We start from the raw sequence: 27,893 nt of genomic DNA on the forward strand, positions 1-27,893 counted from the left end.
TGTTCTAAAGATCGAAAATTAGTAAGCAAATGTTGGTATAATCTTTATGATTCAACCTTAATTTAACACACATACATACTTTTTGTGTCATATTATATTGTACATAAGATATAGCAAATTAACTTCCAATTGACACATACTTATATGTATATTAACGAACCATGCCAATTTTTGGTATATAATTAAATCTATTGTGATAGTTTATGGTCTGTGTGCATACTATATTATGAGGATAACAATTTCTCAAGATAAATTTGTATACTTTGAATGTGTCAGTTATATTATTACTTCAAATCTGGGCTTGAAGTTGTGAAAGCAAATACGCATTGTTTTTGCCATTATTAAAAAAGAAAACCAAAGGATATTTGTTGAATACATGTGGAATAAAGATGTACATGTTATGTAAGATGGGAAGTACAGGTGAATGTAAAATAAAACAGATTATGATATACAAACTAATTATTCTGTTCATTTCAGTCTCATTCAATGTAAACTGAGCTCAAAAAGAAACGTATAATTTTTCACAAGGTCATATCTTGAAATCCTGTCCATCAAATTGAACCAAAATTACACACAGATATACTTCAATACTCTACTCTTAACACATGTCAGTAACCAAGCAGTTATCCAACTGACACAACAGCAAAATGCACTGACATGGGACAGCGTCCTGGACCACATTCACAGCCCAGCCCTGTTTCATGAAAAAAGTGTATGAAAAGCAGAAAGCAGCACCGTTTTATCATCTGTGCAAGGATCTTGTGTGCATTCTCGCATATTTTTTGTCCTGGGTGCCAAATGTTGGGCTGTGAAAGTGAAGGAAGTCCAGGAAGCTGTCCCATGACAGTGCATTTTGCTGTTGTGTCAGTTGGACAACTGCTTGGTTACTGACATGTGTTTTTGTAATCATGTGTGTAATTTTGGTACATTTTGATTGACAGTATTTTAAGATATGACCTTGTGATTCACAAGTTGTAAAAAATTATAAGTTTCTTTTTGAGCTCAGTTTATATTCAGCAGGGTTCGAATTCAGCTGTATCGCATAGCATTTTGAAGTAACTGCTACCCAATTTTGCATTTGTATAGCACTTTTTATAGTGCTTAGTAAATGGAAGTATCCTGATTATGATGAATTGGCCAAACACTGCTACGCAAATTTTTTTAACGAATTTGAACCCCGATATTCACCCAAAACGTAACACCAACCTGTGTAATAACCCCTGCTATCTGAAGGGAAAGAAGAAACAAATAAGGAGAGATGAACAAAGAAGGATTCGAACCTCGGTACCCTTGCATGCCAAGCAGGAGATCACCGACCTGTAACCACACGGGTGACGCTTGCCCAGCCAGCGATTCCCTGGGTATATATGACTTGGGCTGATTGCGTTATCACATCACGTGGAATGCATGTATGAGCAGTGGTTTTAATATTGAGATTTAGTAAGACCTGGTTCAGTTAGGTTAAAGTTGTGATTAAAAACACACACCTTTTTTTTTGCATATGCGACTCTGGTTAATTAATTCTGGCAGGTTCACGAAAGTTGATGGGAACGACTTGCAGGTTCATGAAAGTTGGTTAGAACAATGACTCCCTGAACATATTGTTCGCAATTGGTATCACATACTTATCAATTACCCAAACCAGTGATTGCAGGCGAGTCTGAAGTGGTTCGAGAACCGCCTTGTTAGGATAAAATAAAAATTTTCGCTATTCCCCCTTCCAGGAAAAATCATGCACATGGGGTAAAAATAAAACCCATTACAATCTCGGATATTGAACCCATACCTTTCCCCATGGATGTGGACTTGATTCTTCTCAACATTTGAGCACAAACACTGTTAGCTAAGGAACCACCCCGACTCACCTTACCTTCACTTGGTCATAAAATATTGAGAGAATAGACACACATACGTATCTTTAACATGACTGATGCAGATAAATATAAGTTTAATGATTTTTAATCATACACATAATTATAACTGCGGCACAAGTGATTATTACATATTACATAATCCATAAGTCAACCCCAATATTTCCCTGTAGAGATTGTCATCTGGAGGTTTCTGAAATGCGAAGCGAAGGTTGAGCCTAGCATGACACCAACTATAGTTTGATCAGCTCATAATCAGCAGAAAAGTAGACCCATGTTAAGAGTGATACAGTTGACCGGTCTGGTTTTTTTTTGTGCATGTTAAAGAGAGTAGACAAAGTATGGATTTACAGTGATGCTTCTTGCGCAATGGCAAGACAATTCTCAAATAAAGTACACTGATACTTATCCGCAAGGTGGTAAGGCCCGCTGATTGTGAGCTGATCTAGACTTATTCCACCAGCCGTCTACACTGCGCATGTACTGTGTTATGCTTCGTAGTGACGACTGATTATCTTACAGGACCCATGCTTGCGACTTTGGTTAATGCGCCATATCGCGACTGACTAGCGACGCCAGTATACCGCGCCGTGTGTACTGCGCCGTTGTGACAAGATCACTCTCTGAAGTTCTAAAAACAACAAACTCGGTCTTGGACACAACTGCGCCGTCTCCGTGAAAGTTTGCAACCTACTTAATATTCATGTGCAAGTGCAACTAGAATCTGGTTGCAAAAGTCCACCACTTTTTTTCCATGTAGTTTTCTCAGTCGTCAATCCAGAAGGTTGACAAATGAGGGCAGCAGTCTAGAGCTGATCAAACCAGATACCAACATCTGCATTTTGATGGGGTTAAGTCCATATTTATTTCCTTTACTGGTTGTTGACCAGGGGGTATCATGCATGACCAAAGATTCAAAAAAAAATGGGTCTTTTTTTCATGATCAGGCACTGTACAAAGTGTACATACATGTACATATTGTGAATAGGATATCTAAAACAAGGAAATTTCAAGAAAAAAGTATCCATTGCACATTAAATTAGTTTTCAGGATCCATTGAGACAAATTAATGTAGCATGACATAAAGGTTAAAAGTTATCAACTTTTGAATTTGTTATGAAGAGTTTCAAAGTCCATTGCCACTTTTCAGGAAATTTGCATGTTTTTTAGGAAATTTTGACAACACCAAATGGCATCTTCGAGTAAATTACTGATTTAACAGGAAGCCCTGCTTGGCCAGTTCGCCACAGAAGAGCTTACAATATGCCTGTTACTTTGATGACAGACAGAACAGAATTTACATGGATAAATTTTAACCATGACTAATTCAAGAAACTTGAACCAAAAGTGGTACTTCCACTTTTACTTGCTCCTATTGTAGGGGGAGGAGGGGGATGGCAGTACTTGTTTTAGGGTAGAGCATTGCACTTGTTTAAGTGCTTTTTGAGACTTCCTATCAATGACCAGTGAGCAGCCCCGGGTTGTTAATCTGACGTCCTAGCATGCACCTAACTCGCCTTAAACTTAAAACATGACATTTACTGGTATATAGAGTGCTAGCAAGTTCAAAACTTTCAAACTGACTTTGAAACACCATTTTACAAAGATAGCTGTGTTCACAGAATATGGAATATGAAGACAAACTTGCAAAAATGCCAGAAACATCCAAGTTAGTATAAATCAAAATGTTGTAAGATTAACACTTGGTTCCAATTGTGTTTTAATTTCCTTGCTATAGTCACATGGGACCCACAACACATCTGATGACTATTGTCCTTGTATCCTATCACATCTCATATGGAAACTGATCAACAGGCTTTATAATTCATCAGCAACTGAACCTGTTTCCTTATGCTTAGTCAATAGATAGATATTCATGTAAATGTTGCACTAGTATCTGTGTGATTCATCATGGCCTGTTTTTGCTCGGAATGAAGTTGAGTTGAAGTGAAGTAATCCTGTTTGTTTATCCTATATAGACAGGGCTCGAAATAAGGAGGGCACAAGGGCCCTCGGCCTCAGAAAATCAGTGAGGGCCCACAAAAGACACATCCGGCGGGCCCAAATGGCCCGCAAAATTTGTGGCAATTTGCTCACTTTTTTGTGGGGTTCATAGGTTTTAAACCAATGGCCCAAATTCGGGCCCACAAAAATTTGTGAGGGCCCTCAAACATTTAAGATCAAGGGCCCAAATGGCCCTCAGAAATTCTGGCTTATTTCGAGGCCTGTATATAGATTTCTCACATGGTGCATGGATCATGCTCCCAATTCTTGACACCTTGCTTTGATGGCTGCCACGATTTCTTCTCTTGGAACGGGTCCCTGAAAAAAACAAAAAACAAGTAATAATAACAAATGGTTAGGATGACTCAGTTACATTTTTTATTAAAAAAACTTCCTAATTCACAGCAGCTCCATAGATTTTTTATATCCCTATTATATGTTTCACAACTTTTTGGAGTAACCTTTATTTTTGTACAGGTATTATTACTAATTGACATACTCACCGACTCCGCACTATTTAAGAGAAGATTAAAAATACTTAAAATTCTGTCACCTAGTTCGGAAAATAGTCAATGTCCAATGCCCTTTGACCTTTTCCTAACGCTCGAATGTATTATGAAATCTATTATAATAAGATGTGTGCGTTCTCCAACAATTTCAATGCTGGAAATTGACATTTTACCCATTCAGTTGAGTATTGTAAGTAATTGAAATAATAGATAAAATGGAGAACAAGAACTCATAACTTTTGTTTACATTTCGGATCAAAGCATGGGAGGATTGTCTGTAGCCATGATAATTACATAATCTAGGAAGTAAAACTAACCAATATTGCAGTCTCTTAGAATCATTTCAATTGGTTGCAAAAAGGGCTATGGTAAGTATAGAGCCAATCAGAGAGATGGTAAGAATAGTCAGGACTGAAAGGGAATAAGCTTAAAACTGCTCTAGATCTAAAAGCTTTATTTTCATTGGTTACTTAGATGATTATTTCATATAATTGACCAATCAGGGCCACTGTAAGAAAGAGCAGTAGGGCCTGTCGGGATAAGCAAATCTTACCTCTTCCCTTGTTGCTGTATTGCGTAATGTGACTGTGCCATCCTTGATTTCTTGCTCAGCTATCACTGCTATTAATGGGATATCCATCTTCTCTGCATGCTGGTATTGAATTAGAATGGTGGGGTTCTTCTTGTAGATGATTTCAGCCTGTGCAAAGATTTGAAATGATGATTCATGTTTTATTGGTTCAAAATTTGGAAATAAAACATGCAAATGGACAATGTTTATTTATTACTGCAATTGTGTGAAATAGGAGCTCAGCACATCTATCACATGGTTGTTGCTTAACTTTCTGTGCTTCACCTTAACTAAATAGACCATAACTCAAACACTTGAATTATTTCTCTAGACTATTTCATTCAATCTTTAAACATGTGCTTGGTGATCCCATTACCCTTATACAGGAATGGATAGCAACTTTTGCACAGTATTTTTGTGGGACAACAGAGTGCATCAGACATATCAAATTGCATTCAGAATACGAGGAATGTCCTTCTGATATCAAATAATTTTTGAAATTTGTGATATAATACACATTTTATTGCAAATTATTAAAATTGATATTTTCTTATTTTTGATATTTTAACAGTCCTCCAAGTAAACTTTACAAATCTAACGATATGTACTTAAAGTGTATGTAGCTTGGAAGATATACATTTTTTCCCAAAAGACCTAGTAGATTTCAAACACATAAGAATAATCAACAATAATGCAAAGCCTTGCAACCATTGATTTAATGCTTACCCGAATACCAGCCGCCCAGAGGTGTTGACATAGTTTCATTCTCTCCTCCAGCATTCCTTTAGTTGGGGATGCTACCAGTACTATGCGTGTGAGTGGTACAGAATCTTGGCTTCTTCTGCCTTGGCTTTGGCTTCCATAATGGAAAACACTCTCTCAATGCCTATACTAACTCCAACACATGGAACCTGTATGGGACAACACAAAATCGTTTCAACACAATTGATACCTTTAGATATAAATTTAAATATTGTATAATATTGCCATATTTTCTTGGCAAAATTATTATTTTCTTTTTAAATATTGATCATTTCATTGGTTTATGATGAAAATAGGGATGGTGATCCCATGTAGGTCATCTGAAGATATATGTAGTGAACACCACACATAAGTAAATATTCATGTGAAACATTTTTTTTTTTTTGCATTTTTGTGGAACACTTTTTTTTTTCAACTAAAACAGTCAATTCCAGAAAGAAATTCACTTACATAATATCAAAATTGGTAAAAAATAAAAATGTTGATTTAAAATTGCTATTTAAATCAAGCATCCCTGAATCATAAACATCGAAAATAAGCTAATGCAGATGATTATTCAACTAAAACAACATTAAATTGCCCATAATTAATTTAACAAATTTATTTAATATCAGTCAAAAAAAATCATGTCATGTAAACCACAATTCAACTTAATTTAAATCAAGGAACCCTGTTCACCTTTAATACCTGTTGCCGTTTAGGCTTATGTAGGCATCCATATATGTAGCTATTAATCTGTTATTTTTTATCAAATTCTTGTCACAGCTGTTTTTTCTGTCTTATTACAACTTCCAATTTAGTTTATAGCAGATTCAAGGCATCATGGAACGTTTTTCATACAAATTCAGGCTACCGGGCGATCATGCATATCACGCTAAAGACGAGGTACAGATGATTGGCCAGCAGCCTGGATTTGTTGGAAAAACCTTTCACAATGGGTTGAATCTGCTATAATGAGACTTACATTCTTTTTCTTGGGATCAAACATGCCTACTAGTCCATCATAACGGCCTCCACCAGCTACTGATCCTACACCTACTTGATCACCACTCTTGGTTGATAAAGTTTCATGACCTGTAAACAAGAATGCATAACAAATATTGGTCAAGAGTTCAAATTTTAAATTTTAATAATAAGACAGCATTCTAAGTGAATGAGATGAGGTGAAATAGGCTAGCTATTCCAGTTGAAATCCATACACCACCTATGGAAAACATGACACAGGGAGTGTCAATTTCAAATAGAGTCACCCAATCAGGTAACCCCATTTAAAATTCACATCCCAAATGTGGGAAATTATGGTAATGTCATCAACTGAATGAAATAGCCCATTTGGGACAGCCCCCACCCTGCCTATTGTTACTGAGTTTGAATTTCCTAGTAATGATACTTTTGGAATGGCATCTATTTTAGGAAGCTTTAACCCTAATGCTAAACATGGTTTCTGGCTATCAGAAAGGAAAGGAAAAAGAGGAGAGAAGATGAACACATTTTTGACTTGGCATCCCCAGGATTTGTACCTTAGATCCCTTAGGTGCCACTCACAAGATCACCAACTTGTAGCTACGGGGGTTTGGCTGGCCCGGCCAGCGATTCCCTGGGTATATATGACTTAAGCTGATTTGTGTCATGCCTGACACGCGTGCAATGTATGCATGCTTGCAGTGGTTTTCTTTGTAAGATTTTATAGAGTTAAGGTCAACCAATTTTAACCACATACAGACAGAAATAGTGATTGCACATAGTATCTTTTGAAATAGCCTAGGTCATCCTCTCACCTGTGAGTATGGCTTCATAGATGATTCCTGTGTAGTAGTCTAACCCTCTAGCCAGACTCAAATCAAAGGACACCTTATCTAGAATACCAAATATCTCGCAGTATCGTAACAGCAATCTCATGGCTTCCAAACCGTCTTTAGCCGATTTGTTACTCGACATCTTGGGGTCCTGAAGCAACTGATCTATGAGTTCTAGACCACCTGAAAAGAGATTTCCACAAGACATAAAGGAATTAACAGCACTTGGAAGATATTTCATCACACTGAAGACTACTCAGGTTTTTTTTTTTCTTTTCAGATTTATTTGATTTAAATCAGATTTTTTTTATTTGAATCAATTTTTTATATTTTTTTTTTATTCCAAGAACTGCTATACCCCATGATTAAGTCAAAAGAGTACCAGTGGAATGCTAGTCATATGTACAATCCTACCAGGTATTTACAAAAAATCAAACATGTTTTTACATGTGAAAATTTCAAAGAAAAAAAATGGTAAAATCATGGGGGAAAACCTGTTGAATTCTGCACCTTGAAAATGAATTTTTAGCAATAGATAAAGTGAAATCATAGAGGTATTTTAATTGTGTCCAAAAGTTGTAGAAACATTAGGAATGAAGTAAAACAGTCAATTTAAGAAAGAAATTAACTTATTTATCAAAATGGTAAAAAATGACAAAAGTTGATTTAAATCAGTGATTTAAAAAAAAATCAAGTGATTTAAATCGCGATTTAAATCAATGATTTAAATCGGCATGATTTAAATCAAACAACCCTGCATATTACGCTTTATTCCGTACAGTATGCATACATGTATTGTTATAGAGGGCCATACTACGGCCTATATACATTGTAATGTACAAAAAGAAGCCTGGGTTTAGAACAGTAACCTCAGATCGTGCACTGTCTAGTTGACTTTGGCTAAATAAGCTGTATTTTTACTGGAAAGGGTCCGAATTAATAGCACTCGACATCCACCACCTTGGAAGAAATTTGGTGTACTGAAAATTCACAGCAACTGTCAATCAAATACGGAATAAGTCTGATTCACTATTGAAATAGTACGCACAATGTTATCGTGCAAACTTAAGTAAATTTCAGGCTAAACGTTACTATGTGTACTGATAATGCCTAGCAACTGTCAATCAAACTGCTGATGTGTCAATTAAACTGACGTGAAGTGACTTCACTTTTTATACGGGGATTGAATACGAGTGTCATAGCCCTCGTATGGCCCTCTTTGTAACCATTCAAAGCATGTTCTTACTTTTGTTTGTCTCTCACAAACATTAACTGTCACACAATAACACATTAGTAACAGTGAAGAGTTAGATTAGATTTGCTTATATTTGGCTGGTCTACTGTATTTCGATGAACATCCTAGGTGCAGTTAGTGATCCATTCCTTACCATTTAATCTCACATATTGCCCTATTCTATCTGCAGCATCTGGGTCTATGCCTTTTTCATCTACCATTTCTGCTCTCACATCTTCCCAAAAGGTCTGCAAAGAAAGGAATGAAGAAATTTTTTTAGAATCATGTTGAATTTTTGTTGTTTTCAAAAAGGTCGCTGTGAGGTACATAATATGTAATATTACACCTAATAAATATTCATGAGCAAATCATGAAACTTTATTGGTAAATTGCAAAACGATAAAACCAATATTAGCCTGCGATCGTTTTCCCTATCTACATGACAACCTCCTCCCCATATCCAAAGTTTGGTGTATATCAGGTAATAAGGCAACTGTTTTTCAAGCATATCACCCTAAAACCGTTAGTCCATAGCCAATACCTCAAGGAAATAGTATACAAATATTGACTGCTATGAGGGCAAAACCATGCTATGACCCTCGGCTGCGCCTCGGGTCATAGCATGGTTTTGAGATCACCTTGGGCCTATAATCTTAACTATGTCCCGAATAAAGCAGTCAATATTTGTTTTATATACTGAATGTGGATGTGGTGATTGCGCAGTTTGATCGGGACACACGTGACCGGTCCATAGTTCATTTCCATGGACCGGTCCATAGTTCATTTTGAGGGCATAGTTAAATCAATGACTGCACATTCAACCAATCAGATGACAGGAATCTATATATGAGGTATATAATTTGACATATTTTCCCCTCTAACCATTAAGTATTTGTATACATTATCACTAAGCAGTGAAAAAATCTTAACTGGTAAGAGATGAGACTCTGATATACAACAATGTGTGTTCCAGTCCCTGCAGTCACTGTGCTCTTGAGAGTTTGTTAAAATTCTCCTAGGCAGAGAAATTACTGTTGATTATCGCAGTTACCCATATGGAACTCAAGATTAATATGTCTAGTTCTACTTGCATTGTGGAATGCCTCACATATCAACTACTCAGTGCCAGAAGTGGGTAAGTACAATGGCTGCCCTATGAACATTTGGCAATTTACCAACAGTATATTGTACTCATGTACACATGGCAGCTATTGCACTTTCCCACTTCTAGCACTGAGCAGTCAATATATACCAGTAACTTTTAAATGCTTTATAGCAGGAATACCATGGGCCATGTTGATCTATGACTATAGACCACTTGACATCACTGTTTATCAACAAAGGCGAGGGACTCGTCTATCGATATGCTCGAACGAGCCGCTACACTGTTCAATGGCTTTCCTGTACTATATGAAATGTGGCTGGCGATTTAAAATGCACGTGCCCTTAGCAGACTACGATGCGTACGCACTCTGCAGGGCAAAGAACAGAATGTGGAACAGAACTTTAAACTTGGTTCATCTGATATGAAAACAGAGGAGGGAGAGCAAACCTACTGATAGATGGACATACCTTATCTAATTTATCAACTGATGAGCAGGCTGTTCTAAACTTGTCTTCTGGTACACCACATACTGCAAACATTCCATCTAAAATTTGCCGGTGATTGACCTGTTGAACCAAAGAACACAATCAATGGATTACTATGACATGCTATTGAAATTTAAAGAATGCGCCATTTTAGGTACTGTGGCTCCACGTCATGGAATAACCTCCCACTTTACCCAATGTTTAATTTTTAAAAAGAGTAAAAGGCCCTTAAAGATGTCATTGAATAAATAAGAAGTGATAGTGATGAAGTAAAGATTAGTTTGTGTTTGGCAAGGACATCAAAGACCAGCTCTCTAGGACATTTCTTACCTTGATAACAAATTTCCCTAGACCAAGATCACTGAGAATTTCATGCACTAATTTAACACATTCAGCATCAGGAATCATTGGATCATACTGCCCTGCAATGTCAAAATCCTGAAAAAAAAAATATTGAAATATGCTTTAATACAAAATGCTGTTTCAAATTATGGAGAGTACATTAAAGTAAGTTTCTTAAAGCCATATTATAACATTTGCTGAGGAAGAGGCGCCCTCACTGAATTTTTAAAATTCCTTTTTTACACGATTAAATTGTACTTTATTAAACCAATATACCCTGCAAAAATCAAGACTCTAGGTGCTGTAGTTTTGTCAAAATCCGAGATTTTGAATAAAACGCAGGAACCGGCGCTTTATTATTACGATGGAATTACTAGCATACACGATGTTCATAACACATAGTACGTACGGCGTGCGGGACGGTGATATATACACAACAAAGGGTCGTACCACAACATGACCGAAGGAGTGAGTGCGTATTGGCATATGTGCGCTGGTAGTAAATTCAATTTTCTTTGCTTTGCCGTAGTTGTTCGGCTCAAAAATAAAAGGGATATATCTGACAGTAAAGCTAACATTTTATGGCAAAGAAATGCCAATCTATTTTGTTTGAAAATGTTATAATATGGCTTTAATTGAAGACCTCAGAAGTAAAAGGGGTTAAGTCACAAAACCATGAAAATGAGTGTCAGTGTCAGTCTGGACGTTGCTATTTATCTCAAAATACATTCCATGTGACCTAACCCCCTTTAAGTTCCCAGTTGTTCAGAGTTATATGTGCCATGCATGAACTGATTGCAATGATGCTGCTGATTGGCTGATCAGCAATCATGAAAGTTGACCCATTGACAATGTATCATTGAGCATGTAGAAGGTGCGCAGACTTCACCTCTTCTACATGCTCATTGCTCACAGATCATCATCAAATACCCGGAACTCAGAATAATTAGGACATTTATTTACATTTATTTGCATTATATGACTGAAATGTAGATGTAACAATTTGCAACTGGTTATCATAGATGGTGCCAAGAAATGTGTCTTTTTAACAAACTGCTTTAAAAAAAAAAGAAATTTGGACCAATTTTTGGGGAATCTATTTTTTGCAAGGCAAGTTAACATGACCATGAACATGCTTGTTTTCTGTAAACAAGGGGCAGTCTTCATTGAACAGCTCTTTTCAGAGCCACCAAACCTTCAAATTTAGCAGATAGGAGAGATCTGCTTGTTCTCCGTTGAAGAGGGACAGTCTTCAGTGAACAGCTCTTTTCAGAGGCATCAGTAGGCAAGGGGTGGCCTACATGTCTCATTCTTAGGTACTTTGTCCTGAAAAAGTCAGAGCTACTCCTGACAAAAGCTCGACAGTTCTAAACTTGTCCGACAGCGAACTCACAAAAAACCCACTACTTGTTAACATGGCCATTACTTACGCATTGGTAGAATTCCCTGTATCTTCCTCTAGTCATAGCTGGGTTATCTCGTCTGTATACTTTAGCTATATGATAGCGCTTAATTTTATTGATCTTATTCATGGCTAGATACCTTGCAAAAGGAACCTATCAGATAGTACCGAGTCAAGGAATGAAACCAAAACAGTAATTGTTATTAGCCCTGCTGCTACTACATTGGGTTTCAGAGAAGGACGACAGTCCCTTGCTCAGATTGACGCGCACGGCCTGTTAATGAGCGACATACGCGGAGCTTTGTGTTCACTTCAAGGGCGCCAATCTGCGCCGACCAACGATTTGACGCACAATCGGCCAATCAGATTATCGATCTGTTGCTATGATTGTCAGGCGATTGATTCAGCCAATCAGAACCCCACACTTCTATGTTATACGCACTGCATGCTCTCAAAATGTAAACAAGTGCCGTTCTTCTCTGACAAAAACTTTAGTCCCTAGTCTAAAATAATACAACCCTAAACTTTATTTTCAATTATGAAATACAAATCTGACAGATACAATTTTGCTGTGGGTAGATATCATCTTCTGTCTGCCTATAGAACTGGATTTGTTTGATTTTTTTTGCCTAAAGCAAAATCAGTAAAAAACCACGGTAACCACCCTGTTTATGATGATGATGATAGCAACAACAACAATCATATTCATATTAAATCATAATAATAATAGTACTATGCAAAGGGGAAAAGCACCCAGTATAATGCTCTGTGTGCTAGTCATAGGCTTCGACATAAAGAGTCCAAGTTTGGAGATATTTTCTCAAAATATCAAAAGCTATCTCAAGAACCACTGAACCAATACTAGACTTGTTTGTACTCATTTTAATGCATTTTTCATGCTGATTCCAAATATGGTCATGAAAGTTAACAATTCTGAAATTTATGAATTTTTATCATCTGCAGTCAACACCCGCATAGAGAAAGTTACAGATTGCAAACACCTTGACATAAAGGATACAGTGAGATCATATCGTAATGATAACAGCTCTCCACCTTGGTCTTTGAGGTCGTAGATTAGTTTAGAATCTTCACCATATTTGCCTGTTAATGTTTCTTTCAATTCAAAGACTGGTGTATCTATAGTTTCAGCACCATGACGTCTGAAGCACTCTGTGATCGTGTTGAACACACCATTCCTTATAGCCATCTGCTTTGGAGTGTAGTCCCTTGTACCCTGGACAAAGTTAAAACATGCCACAGTGGCAATAAAAAAATAACTGAATGCAATTTGACATTAAAATACAAGTTAAGGAGACTCTTGAAAGAAAACCATTATTTGGTATCAAAATAAAACTAATAAAATATAGAATCAATTTCTAATTTCAATTGAAGAACAATATATTTCAACGAAAAACAATGTACTCCATTTAGCCCATTCCGATGCAACATCAAAATAGAAATTTTGGTGCTTTCCGATATGATGTCACAGTGGCTTGGTCAATTGAATTAAGTGACATTCTGCATTTGTTTAAACTATCTTATTGAAACTTTCCATAATTTATCATTAATATCTTAGCTTTTTATTGATACCAAATTTACTGGCATATCATATCTTTTTATCCTTCCATAGATACACTAAAAAACTGATCACAGTGATACACCATTATTTTGTGAGTGATTGGCTCATCACTATATAGCCTTATGCTGGCTTTGTACTTGCTGCCAGCGGCATGGTGCTTCATCATGTCCCTTGTATTTTCTGCAAACAGATCGGCATGTCACTGACGAGCGGCAGCCGCATGACTCTGAAAGCCGATGTTGCCGCTTAGCTCCACTCTGTGCTCTTGGCCAAAAATCATATCAATCCTCATACGTCCGAGCGGAACCGCTCCTTGTTGCTCTAAATTCAACTCGTAGCAATTCACTGCTTTGGACAAAGCAGTGGAGTGATCGATATCAGCTTGCCGCTGGTCATCACTAGCGTTTCTGATGTGACTGCCGTAATGCCCTCAAAATATGTCCTCCTTTACCCAAGGCAGTCACTTGCCGTGCCCTCTAATGAAGTTGCCGTCGGTGCCCCAGCCCTGCCCCTTCATTATAAAATCATATATGTTTGTGTGTGTTTTCTTTACTTTTGAGAAATTGCCTTGGTGCCCTTCTCAAACTTTCAACAGTTGCCATGATGCCCTCTTGAAATATTACAAACTGCCGTGCTGCCTTGCCTTTTCAGTGAAAATCCAAGGCAATTTTCAACTTGCCCTAAAAAAGTTGCCGTGCCCCTTCAGATCCTTAATTCGAGGGCTGCTGCACAGTGAAGCAAAATTGCAGGAAAGTATGAAACCAGCATCATATTTATTATATTACATTTTGATATCATATTCTTACCTTTGGTGTTTTGAGGACAAATTTCTGTGATGCTCCATCTCCAAGTTGAGCTTTCAATTCAAGTAATTTAGACACTTCCTCTGTGATCTACAGAATTAAGAATGATTATCATTAACAAAAAGGAACATTTTCCATCTAAAAAGAATTTCTTCAATTTAATTTGAATAACTCCGAAAATGTGTTGGGCACAGGCCAGCCAACCAAAGAATAAATCAATTATATAAATAAGATGATCTGTAAATCAATGTATGATGTATCAACAAATTTGACACTCTCTTACAACAACAATCTAGGCAATGATGAAATACAGTCAAATACTTATAATATCTGCCTGGACCCTCTCCCAAAAAATGTAACAGGGAATCAACTTTCATTGGCCCTTTCAAGTTTTCATGCTAATTTGAAATAACAATTAGCTTTTTTTATGAACATTTCTCTTTAAAAGATCTATTTTTAATCTAGCACCCTTTTTGATTGATACATTTCAATATTGATTTTGACTTGATTTAGTGATAAGATTGATTTATATTTATTGATTGATTTCCATCATTAAATTTGCATCTAGCAATTGCCCAATGTTGGACAGCATTTTGTGAGGAATTACAATGAACATTGTATGTATTCCAAGCAAATTGAACACAGGTCTGAGGCTTGAGTCAAAACCTGCTATGAACTATAACAACTATTTGTTTTGTATCAATTCGCCATTTTTTAATACCATTTTGGTATTGCTGGATCAGATGCTACATTAAAAATAAATAAAATAAATGTAGACATTTATATAGCGCTTTATGCCGTAAACAGCCTCTAAGCGCTTTACATTTATTCCGCCGTCATTAGAATATGTCGGAACCACGTTTGCAGCCTACAAGTGGCGCAGGGTCCATCAGTACAACGACTGTGACTACCCATAACAGCTTCCCATTGCACCTGGGTGGGGTGAGGCAAGCGAGGCAAAGCGCCTTGCCCAAGGGCGCAACACGGTGGTGGGACTGGGAATCGAACCCACGCACGTCGAGCAAGCTCTCAGATTATGAGTCCAAGGCCGTAACCACTGAGCCACCGTGCCCTATTGTACATCCACCCAGTATATCGAACACTGTTGACCTACATTACCTGTTCATTATCAGTAGCATTGCACCCAGAATGAGATTGACGCGACACAGCCACACAACGTATTGTACATCGCATCAGTTTTTGAATGTGATGAATTTTGGTCCACGTTAGCGCCATGGCAGATAAAGCCCAGAGATTGGTATGTGCAAGTAGCAGAGAGAACCAGTTGTTGGATTGAGTAGCCGTGTTGAGATGCAGCCAAGATGTGTCACAAGTCGGATTGTGCAGAAAAAGTAGAGAAAACCTGATCAGCAAATCTTTACGTGTACACCATCCGTGAAGAAAACAAAGAAGGGAAGGACCTTCATTTGTAAATCAATGTTTTCATTCATTAGGCCGTAAAAAATTAATGTTTTGGTTCACATTCCCTGCTTCAATTTATGTGAGTTTTTTTTTTATTAAAAAAACTTTGGAATGCTTTAATATGCTGTAGGCATCAGGCGAAGTAAAATAAATAACATGTATCCCCCGCCCTCACCAATTTTTGGAGATTTTCAAATATTTTTGTTAAATATGCTCCCTTACTTTGTTTGTAAAATAGTTGTGATGAAAAGACAAGAAGTTCTTGGTTATCATTTATAATTATAAACAATTTCTTGAAGCTAGGGGTTGGGATAAGTTTGGGGAAATAACACAGATATTAGGGGCCTCCCTGTTTATGATGTGTTGACAAAGCCTAAGTTGCAAGTGCAATTTTACACTGAATTGAATAGCAAATTTGTAACAAAATAACAAATGATAAGGGTCCCTCACCAAAGTCCAGGGCCAGGCGATAATTTAAAATGCCCGACCGCGATATACATGTTATTTACTTTACTTGGCCTAGTAAAGATCACTTCCAAGTTATAGTGGTTCTTATGGTGGTACTCTAGTAGATTTATCCTTTAGAATAGATCTTACAATTAAAAAAATTAAAAATGCCTCGAGCACTGTTGGAAAAGACCAAAAACTACTAACAATGCTACTTTTACTTATGAAGGAAAAAATTAATTTAAAACATCGCCCTTCCCCATCAATACACGAAAATCCTCCAGACAACAGTCAAAACGTGAAACAGCCACACAACATATTTTATATCACATTCGCATCAGTTTAAGAACCAAAACATTAATTTTATACTGCCTTTTACCATATTATGAGATGGCTACATGAGGGGATACATTACATGTACTTGTCAAACTGCTCAAAATACTTGTTCCTATTCACATCTTGCCAACCCAACCAAATTTAAACACATTGAACACAAATTTAAAACAATAATTCATCATGGATTTTGAAATGAATAAATTTATTTAAACGTAGAACTTTATGGTACGTCGTTTTAGAATGCTTCCATTTTGACATGGATTTTACATCTCACCTTCTTTTTATATGCAAATGGTTTTTCTACTTTCAGCACTTTAATTCCATCTCCAATAGCTAGAAGTTCTTTATACAGTTCCAAAGTTTGCAAAAAGTCTTGCTCATCCATATTACTGTTAGCCATACATGCAGTAATAATTTGATGATTTCCAATGTGAAGACTATACATGACAGACAGTATAGCAAAGCACACTTTTGCAGATGACAATAAGATGATAAATACTGAGAAACACAAAACCTAGAGGCTTTTCTGAATTTTTAATACTACTAATAGATAGTAAGCCTTCAGCATAATAACCAGCCCACCAGTGGCAGTGCAGTCATGTCAGATTGGCAGTATCACTATCATAGTTCACTATTTCAACACTAAAATTTAAAAAGTTCATAAGAAAATGATGATGAAATCCAAGCCAAGGCAAAGTAAGTTATGTAACCATACTACACAACATGTTCACTGTCAAGTTAACTGATCACTGATAATTCAACTGAAGTGGCCCCTTCATAAGTTCAAACTACAAATGTCATGATGTAAACAGATGATGCAAGCACATGATTTGTTGAGACTACCAGTCAGTCACTGGCACTGCACTGAAGTGAACTCCGAAGTATAACTTTGGTGCCTACATTACAGGTACAATGACTTCATGCACTAATTGTTGTGCTTGTACATGTAGTATACAACATACCCTACCTGTACGATACAATTTAATGCAAGACAATCAGCATGCATGCATGACATCACACACGTTACATTACATGTACATGTATAAGCTTAAATGCTATGCTATACCATATTACACACGTGTGCCATACATTCGTGCATGCCGGCATACGGGGCGCTGGGCCAGTATTTTATATTGATCATATCAATTCTTCCCGTGAATAAAAACAAATACCAATCAATATTCAAGTAAAAATTCAACTTAGATACCAACCAACCTTATCTTTTTCGGCATTAGCTGCTTTCAATTGACGGACAACTTCACCTTGTTCTTTGATCTGCCCCAAAATTTCCTGTCGCTTCATGTCAGCCATCTTGATCCGAAACAAAAGTTGCCAGTTCTCCGTCACACTACTTGATTTAGGATACCGAAATTCCGTAACTTTCACTTTTCAAATTGATCCTGATCATGAATGTATGTTTGTTAAAACTTTGTTTGGAACTGTCATTGGTTAGTGTTTGTTTATTTGCCCTCGATTTGTTTATTTATTATCTTTCTTTCTTTCCTTTGTTTTCATTCTCTCTTTACCATTTTATTATTTATTCTTTTTTCTCTTTCTTTATTTTCCTATTTATTATTTTATTCTTTCTTTCTTTTTTATTAAATTTCTTTTCTTTCTTTTCTTTCTTTCTTTCTTTCTTTCTTTCTTTCTTTCTTTCTTTCTTTCTTTCTTTCTGTCTTTCTTTCTTTCTTTCTTTCTTTCTTTCTCTTTGGGTTTCCTGACTTCATTGTTTTTTCCTCCATCAGTTCCCCCAATTATCTTTTTTCCACTCTTTTGTTTCTTTCTTTCTTTTTGTTATTCTTTCAATTTTTATTATATCGTCCTTTTATTATATCGTCCTATAGTCTGTATACCTCTCTCGAATCAGTAATTTAGATATTGTCACTTTTTTATTGTATCTCTAAACACTAAATGTAATGATGAGAAGTATTATGGTTGAAACTAAAGTATACATTTTCAGAAAGGAAATGATGCAAGGAATCCTACAAGCAAAAATATAACAGATTCCTGCACAAATTAACAGTTTTGAGAAAATCTCAAAGTTTACTTTACTGACGCGAGGAGGAATGTATACAGGCTTTTATTAATACATTATTTTAATACAAACATTAAAATTGGGTATCGCTATAAAATGTGTCATAAAAACAAAACGCTAAATGCTATATGCTAATTCCTTGAAAGTCACCTCACCAACCTGGGAAAAAAAAGGGACGATAAACTCGGAATTGACTTTCATGATTCATGGCCCTAATATTGTGAGTTTTATAGAATTTGATTTTCCAAATAATTATGTCAGATCAATATGTTCTGGGTTTTTTTATTATTTATTTATTTATTTATTTATTTATTTATTTATTTATTTATTTATTTATTTATTTATTTATTTATTTATTTATTTATTTATTTATTTATTTATTTATTTATTTTTTTTTTTATTTATTTATTTATTTATTTATTTTTTTTTTTATTTATTTATTTATTTATTTATTTATTTATTTTATCATAAGGAAGATTTCAGGAAAAAAAGAAATTTCACCGTTGAAAAAGATGTATTGAAAATGTAAATAATTGAACAATGCATCAACAATGAACTCCAACGAGACCAAAAAGATGAGGTCCCACCGAGATTCGAACTCGGATCGCGAGATTCAGAGTCTCGAGTGCTAACCATTACACCATGGGACCGCTGACGATCCACCGAGAGATTTGTAAAAATATATAGTGTGGAATACAGTTAGAATTTATACGTCTTCTTTTCTCCGATTTAGCTAGTCTTGTATCTTAGTTTAAAATATTCATCAAGTGTGGAATATTTAATTTGTAAATATGTTGATGTTAAGAAAGTAATTTGGAGACATTTTATTTTGTATCTTGCTCCCAAGAAGCTTTAAAAGTCCCGCTGAATATGCACCGGAATGCGAAACTCGGTGTCGCGGAAGGAGACTACATCATCGTTGACCATATATGGAATGCGGGTCAATTAATTAGTTATTTTCGACCAATGAGATTACAGAACATGGATAAGAGACGGAACTGCATATGTAATTAGGGAGTGTTCATTAATACTTTGGTAGGGGGGCTGGTCTAACTCAAATTCTTCCCTCGAAAACTTTTTGACCCCCCCCTCGATGGACCGCTAAACTTTTTGACCCCCTCTTTTGACAGACAAAACTTTGTTGACCCCCCCATTATCATATAACAAACATACTTTTTATAATAGTGTTGTTTCCAGTGGTGTGGTATCTGGGTCATTGAGGGAGGCAAATGTTTGAAACATTCCCGGTGGGACAATTGCGCATGAAATACAAGCACAACACAAGGAAATTTTCATTTTATACTTAATTTAGATTTGTCCCAAATCAGGGTGTTTATCTGATTTGACAGGGATAAATGAAATAGAGGATTTATTTGGAGGTTCATAGGCACATCAGCATAATTTGGATCCGTACAAATGCGCGATCCGCGCAAAAAATTTGGCCATATTGAAGCTTGAATGGTCAAATATTGTTAAAATTGGAACTAATTTATGCAAAAAGCTAAAATGGTCAAGTGTGAGATTAATTTGGTCACGGAAACCAAATGTACACATGTATCAGTTTTGGAGACCGTTGTACCTGGGCCTGTGCCCACTCTGCCCTATGGTAAATCTAACCATGGGCCTATGTAAAGAAATCCAATTTATTTGCAATATTTTCTTGATTTAGTTGTATTTTGATCAGATTGGTACATATTCATATTTGTAGCCTACTTTGAAGAGATATACAATTCTATGATAAAAGTGCCAGTATTTCTTAAACCAACCCAGATGTTGCTGATTATCTTTAATGTTATATAATTAATAGATATGTGTACAGCTAAGTGCCATCATTTTTTCAAACAAAAGCACTGAAAACCCAAACTTGTTCATGTTAAAAGTGATATAGACCTTTTTCTCAGACGTCACCAATCAATCGATATTGGGGTCCAGCATTCGAGTCATCAGCACCCAAACGCAAATACCGCGCCGGCGCGCGCGATCAACTTTGCGCCACGCTAGGCGTCCTGCGCGGAATTGCCAGCTCGCAGTACGCGTTTAGTTCTCCACGGTGTAAAAAGTAAACAAAATTGTGAAACAAAACAAAGAATGAATTTTAAATAGCATCGCGGTTTTTCCGTATCTTTTGTATTTTATGGCATCAAAACAAACTAGAACAAAGGTAACTTGTATACAGTTCCCGTTTAAACAATTAATTTATGGAAGCTAAAGTGAAATATGACAAAACAGAGGAGAAAATGCGCAGTATTTGGTGTTTTTACACCGTGACATGCGAGAAACGCACGTGTTGTTTGTTTACATCTCAGACCCCAATATCGATTAGGTGACGTCATCAGAAAAAGGTCTATAGAGGGTCTCAATGCGCGCAAAGCGCGCGAAAATTTGGGTTTTGAAGAGGAAAACTTTTTGTCCCCCCTTTCCTACCACCTAAAACTTTTTGGTCCCCCCCTCTTTTAAGGTCCAAAACTTTTTTGGCCCCCTCCATTTTTACCAGCCCCCCCCCCACCAAAGTATTTCTGAACACTCCCTTAGATGGCGCGACAGGTACGCATGTGTCATATGACAAGTCGGTGTGTGATTCAGGCTTGTGTGTATTTGTATGGGGAAACTCCCACTGCCTGTGAAGTGCGAACCTTGGTATAATTTCAACACCATTCTACAATCGTTTATGTTTCCAAGGTTTATATAGGTGTAAGAAACAATCCATTTGATGCCGAACCAAGTCTGTATCAACGTTAATGCCTGTGATCAGCTACAAACTCACTTCAGCATAATTTGGAGCTAGAAAACAGGTATGCACACTTCCAAAACTATACCAAAACAACTTGTTGATCGGACCGGCATATTTCGTGTTGGTCTTGGTATAAAAAAAACTTTGCATGTAACTTCTTCAAAAATAACTATTGTTGATTTCATGTGTTATGATATTGTATATATGAAGCAGCATAACTGTATAATTGACATGAGTTATATATATGTTATATTTATGGTAAGTTGGGCTTGCATTGCTGGGTATTACAATTTGCAAAGTTATTCGTCATAATGTTGCGGGGTGTGTCCTCGGACTCCAGCAGGCAAAACTTGGCATGCTTGCATCGTTCTACGCGTCGTATACTGATCAGCTTTACTTTACATGTCATCGCATAGACAAACTATAAATACAAACTTTATAGCTAGTTACGTCAATGGTTTTGGTTGCGTATCATAATATAGATAAATACATGAAGGAGTGCCGGTTTCTTGTTGAAGTTTTGTACTGATTTAAATGCAATTGTCATTGATGTGGGGTATGTGTGTGCCGGGTGTGTGTGTCGCCCATTTGGTAGTTGATAAATGGGGTTTGTTTACATGTGGGTGACCTATGCTGATTGCAATTGCTGAGGGCTTTCCCACTTATTTCATACAATGTACATGTCAAAATTGTATTTAAAGGGATGCTATCATGCTGATATAAATGTGAAATTGCGAATCTGTTTTTTAAGAAAAATAATTTTATGTCATTGTTATTCAGTCATTTGCTTTTAATTAAATAAAAAACAAAACAATTCACATCCAATTGTCTTTTCCAACACAAAAGAGAAACACTATTTTAATATGCTCAGTGATACTTGAAATAATTGATGACCAGTATGTTTACTAAGTTACCATTTACAAGTATTTTATTGCAATAAAGAAAGTATAAAGAACTATTCTCCAAAATCTTAAAATTTTTTACAGGCCATAAAAAAATAATTCGCTTAATGTCGTCTGCCTCCCTAGGTTTCTGGGATCAGTTCCTTTTTTTTTCTTTCAATTTTCATATTAAATTTAAGTTTTTAATACTTTGAAATATTAAAATGTTATTAATGCTGAAAAACATGTTTATTAGTCAGCATGAACCACTTTAAAGTAACCCAACTGACCCTAAAAATATGCCCGACCCTAGTCTTTTTTTCTTATTTTTTACAAAAAAATATAAAAATTTAAAAAAAAAGAAAATAAAAAAAAAAAAGAAAAAAGGTCCAAAGCCTTTATCATATACGCGATTTACAGCTTAAAATGTGTAAACAAATTGCCGACTGACCTACCCTATTTTTTTTTTATGTTGCATGCCAATCAAACAATTTTTTAGGCCTTATCTTAAAATAGAAAAAGGCCTCCATCATTTTCTGTGAAGATGCTGAAAACTGCTAGCAATGTTAATTTCACATGGAAACTGCTATTTATGTCAATTTTGCACCAACAAACAAAAATGCCTCCCTTCTTTGTCACTTTTCCAAAATTGTGGGGATGTGAAACAAAATTTTAATTGTATAGGGCCTATATATTTGAATAGTAATGTTTCTTGATCAATTCCCAATAAGATAACCACAATTTAATAAATATCAAAGTCCAAACATGAATGTTAATTATTTCATGATTATTAGAAAATGAAGAGTCCAAACCCCAAACCGGAAATCTGTATGAGAATGCAAAATTTGGAGAAATTCTTGTCCTTGTACTGTTTCACTATACATGAGTACATGTAGGACAAGTTTTATATGTTTTAAAAAAATGAATTCCAGTAATCATTATTCCAATAATAATCAGATTTAGGTTCCGGTTATATATTTTTTTAATTTGAATATATATTTTTGTTTCACTTAGTTATTCTATTAAAAATAAATGTTGTATCGAATCAGGCATTTTTAAATGAGGTATTAAAATACCATAATTCTGTTCTGTGTCAAATTAAAGCTGCTTAAAAATAAATGCTATTATACAAAAATCTGAAAATTGACTGTTCATTTAACACTGTCCTCATTTGGTGTGATAGGGTCACAAATTTATCAACATAAATTGTGTTTTCATTCTGGGAATGATTATTATTATTATTGTTGTTATTTGTTATTATTATTAATTAAATTGTTTATGTTATTGTCATTGTTGTTGTATTATTGTTGTTTTTTATTGTTTAATTATTATCATTGTGTTTTTATTTATTATGAGGGGTTAGACCCATATAATTATAGTTCCACAAAAACACTTTGTGATTCATGCTGACTAATAAAACTTGTTTATCAGCATTCAAAATCTTAAAAACTTAAATTTAATATGAAAATTAATTGAATTAATTTGTATAAATTTCATTTAATTGTCACCTGCATAAAAAACAGCACAACAAACTCTCTGCAGTCATTTTTATTATTTTATCTCCTACTTGTAACCCCTGACCTTGCTCCATGGGTGCATTTACATGTAGATTCAGTATCTCCATAGATTTTAAATAGCTGTATATGTGCATGGTTAAGTGAGCAAAGTATTACTATTACATTTTAATACAATAAGTGTTTTGAAAATATTTGTCACTGTTTCTGCTATTCTGCTCTAATTGCGTATTAAATGTGTAACTTGGGGAATTTTGTGAGTCATGCAACTTGTGCAAGTACCAAATTTAAGATGTAAATTGGGGAAGTGCATAATCGAAATTTCATAACAAAATGATTATATTTTGATGACTTCCTTTTTTTTTCAACTTTGGTAAAACTTCTGTTCAATACTTTACCATACCAGATAATGTTAGTTGTATCTGTCAGAACTTTTAGGAAATAAATAATAATTATCTGTGTATAAATACTGGATAATTTTATATTTTTTATATGATAGGCTTACCCTGTGATCAAGCTACAGCAACTTTAATAGAGCCTTGAATTAAAATCTGACAATTGTGTTTATGTCTGTTTGTCTCCTTGAGAGCACTGAAGGTTAATAGCATTGACATAACAATACCTACCAATTGTTATGGATGAAAACCCTAGCTCTATTATTATGTATGCATACTTGCATAGGGAATTATTTGTGGTTTTATTTGCAATGGTTTTAAATGACACATTACTACATTTTAGTTGCCCTGGAACAGGACATATTATATTTTGTTCAGGTCATCAGGTGTGTTCATTGTCATAATCGTTTGTGTGTTGAATTTTATGGGTATGTAAATAGCGCTATCTTGTTTGAAAATATTGTGCAGAGTAATTTAATTAACATGTGTGGGTGTATAACTAGCACACCCCCTACATGTACATTTATAGGGTAGTGGTGTAATAATTATGCGTACCCCAACCTGGGACCCCAAGTGGTGAATTACAGTGGGGGAGCAAAGATTTTTTGGCAGACCAAGGGGGCCAGGCCAAAAGGGGGGAGCATTTTTGGCAGGTAGAACAGGGGGACAAGCGATTTTTGGACACCGTTTCTATATAAAACCCCAAAAAGGTGTAGGAAAGTGTTAGGGGTGGTTGTGCAATAATTATGTGTATCGTATCCCCAAAGTGGTGAATTATAGGGGAAACTATCTTTTTGCCAGGATAAAAGGACGGGAAGCATTTTTGGCATTTTGAAGGGGGACAAGCAATTTTTGGTAGGTCAAAAGGGATGTAGGAAAATGGACGGAACATGCTAAAATATACAAAATTTCTTAATTAATGCAATATGCAAACTCATATGATAAGAAAATTTAAGGTTTCAAATTTGGCTTCCCAAAAAATCTTGCATATGTGAGGGGGGCAAAGATTTGGGAAAAGATTACAACGGTCCATCTTGTTTACAAGTCTGTACAAATGCAGACTCACCACCCCAGTGGCTGCGCCCAGAAATTTTTTCGGGGGCATTGAGGGGGAAAGGTGAATTTCAGGGGGGGGCAAAATCAACCAATTTTGCCCAAAATTGTCGCAAATCGTAATTTTGGGTTTTTACTGGGGAATTTGCCCCCCCATCCCCCTCACACACACACACATATGTGGATGGCCTGTCAACCAGGGACAACAAATTTTATAGCCAACACTGGCTATCCAGGCTTGTGCATTTGTATGAGCTTGGATCGGTCCATAGTGTTCCCATGGAATGACCATGTGTCCCTCACGGACCAACCTGGGTAAACAAACAAACAACAAAACAACAGCAAAAGGGAAAATGAGGACAGAAATTTAATAGCAATTTAACACAAACAGTGGACCCAATTGGCATACACCCAGTCAACCGTGGACTAAATCCACTGATTTATCAGAATGCATGATAAACTTTGAGTTTAAATTAAATGTACTTACTGCAGTATTTGTATAGTGACATACTTGCTGCACAATAAATATGCAGGCCTTGGTATTTTGCTAGGCAGGTAAAACATACCAATGTTGCTAAGATCATCCTTGTTTGTGATAAGAGCCAGTAGGATATACTTAGTACCAGGGGCGGCGCCAGGGTATTTTGATAGGGGGGCAAAAATTTTTTAATTTGTTATGCGGTGCTGACAGCGCTGGCCCGTCAAGGCTTATGCGACGAGAGGTGTCTAAGGGGGATGTGCCCCCTCAGAATTTAGAAAATGTTCAAAATGAAAGCACAAATGAAGCCATTTGATGTACCATTTTCACCCTTTTTAGGGTTATTTATTTATTTTCCAACCGGATATTTTTATGGATTTCATTCACGGGCCCGACTTTCAGCCCGCTGGTTTTAGGCATGGACCTACTCAATTAGTAAATCCAGCACCTTTTGGCAACACAAATATTTCGTTGTACAAATAAAGTCGCGCGAAGGGCGAAAAAATTGGCACTTTTTAGGCTAAAATGGCCAATGATATGAGGTTACTTTGGTCAGAAACCCACATACAGGCGCCAACATAATGGGGGATGATTTTATGGACCATCTACCCTATCAAAATATTGGGGGATTTATACCGCACACCCCGGTCGGATCTCACGCCTCTGGTTGCAACGCAGTGTAGGCCTATGTTAAGTCAGTTGCATTGTAGGCTATATGATATGCCGTTTTTTTTTTTTATAAATTGGCACGATAAAATATTATGAATAGGGGGTGTCTTGAGGTTGAAAATATTTCAAATTGAAAGCCGTAATCAGGAGCGTGGGTGGGAGGTAGTCGCCCTATGATCACTAAAAGCCAAAAAGGTCCACTTTGTGAGCGTAGCGAGCGAAAAAAACCAGTTTTTTAAATGCTTTTCCAGTCAGAAAAGGACAAAATTTGCCCATTTGCGAGCATAGCGAGCAAAAAAATTAGGTTTGTTATGCTTTCTTGGTCAAAATTTTAGGAAAAGGTCCAAAACAGGTCCACTTTTTCAAAATCATATTAATTGTTGCATGCCACAGACTTGCATGAGTTGCCGCGCCAGGATAGCAACGTTTGCACAGGATTTTTCAAAAGTAGTTCGGAGAAGGCAAGAGAGGCCATGTGACTTATGGGGGAAATTTGCCAAAAATGGGCCAAAAATATAAGAACCAACAACTTTAAAACTGTGTTAGTACGTGATGTAGGTCAGCATTCCACAAGGGTCAAGATGTCCAAGGGAAGTTTCCTCCTTCTAACCATGGCCAGGAGCTGACAGGGAGGGAATGGCTCCTTTTCTTCTTCTCCTCTCTTTTTCTCCCCCTTTCTCTCTCCTTCTTCTCTTTCTCTTTTCCTTCCTTTTACCTCTTTTTGAAAATCATAGGGGGCAATTGCCCCCTTGCCCCCCCCTGTGGCGCCGCCTCTGCTTAGTACATGTAGGATACTTTTCTGCAACAAAGTTGTCCTTTCCATTGTGTGCTGCAGTTTTTGGTTCTGCATTGTGATTTTTTAGGGTTCTTCAATGAGACCAATTTCCATTTTAAAGGGAATTTTTTAGGTGTGTTTAGGGCTTTCTCAATGTTCTGGAGATAAATAGCTATAAATACTGGGTCAAAATATTGGCCACTAGGTTTGTCAAACTACATACTGCACCTATAAGTTCCATCAAAGTTGATGGATTTTCCAACATTTCTCACTTGCATCTCAGAGAGGTGTGAAGGGTACGTAGGCCCACTAAGCCTCATGAAAGCACTTTATATAGGACATTTAAAGTTGGATATGTTCTGTAATCTTGCCTGAGCCCAGATAATCCTTCATCAAAAGGCAGAAACAATCCCATAGATGTTTGTAAATTGTGTAAATATGGACAGTTCATGCATGATTTCTGTGGTCTCAACTCTACCCACCCCCCCCACCCCCTCCAGCTACTATGGGGAGCTTGTTGATCAATGCTTTAATGTTATTTAATCACAGTTCCTGCAAGTGTTAAAATTTGTCAACATTTCTACATACTCCTCACAGATTAACCATATATCATAGGTCAATGTGCCCACAGATTAGTTTGGTAAGTGAGGGGGATGAATCAGTAAATAGGGGGAGAGAGAGAATTCATGTTATT

General features: G+C 36.3%; 2 protein-coding genes and 1 non-coding gene across 3 annotated transcripts in view; 1 reads left to right on the top strand and 2 right to left on the bottom strand.

Annotated features, from left to right (window-relative positions):
* Positions 1-1,917: 1,917 nt before the first annotated feature.
* LOC140160684 (histidine--tRNA ligase-like) lies at positions 1,918-17,990 on the bottom strand. Its single transcript, XM_072183969.1, is given in 14 exon segments — positions 1,918-3,843; positions 4,100-4,193; positions 4,938-5,084; positions 5,682-5,782; positions 5,785-5,866; positions 6,682-6,791; positions 7,496-7,696; positions 8,902-8,995; positions 10,320-10,418; positions 10,668-10,775; positions 12,110-12,235; positions 13,100-13,315; positions 14,467-14,553; positions 17,884-17,990. Coding segments are annotated over 13 exon segments (1,533 nt in total). The 5' UTR covers positions 17,980-17,990; the 3' UTR covers positions 1,918-3,843; positions 4,100-4,127.
* Positions 17,991-19,281: 1,291 nt separating this feature from the next.
* On the bottom strand, positions 19,282-19,353 carry Trnaq-cug (transfer RNA glutamine (anticodon CUG)). Its single transcript has one exon. It is a non-coding gene; the product is annotated as a tRNA-Gln (tRNA).
* A 1,913-nt stretch (positions 19,354-21,266) lies between these two features.
* LOC140160685 (ETS-related transcription factor Elf-1-like) overlaps positions 21,267-27,893 on the top strand; it is a 75,620-nt gene continuing 68,993 nt past the window's right edge. The window contains exon 1 of the mRNA XM_072183970.1: positions 21,267-21,495. The gene's annotated coding sequence lies outside the window, so the exon portion shown is untranslated. The remainder of the gene's footprint in view (positions 21,496-27,893) is intronic.

The sequence above is a fragment of the Amphiura filiformis genome, chromosome 9 (assembly GCF_039555335.1).
Source record: "Amphiura filiformis chromosome 9, Afil_fr2py, whole genome shotgun sequence".
Lineage (NCBI taxonomy): Eukaryota > Metazoa > Echinodermata > Ophiuroidea > Amphilepidida > Amphiuridae > Amphiura > Amphiura filiformis.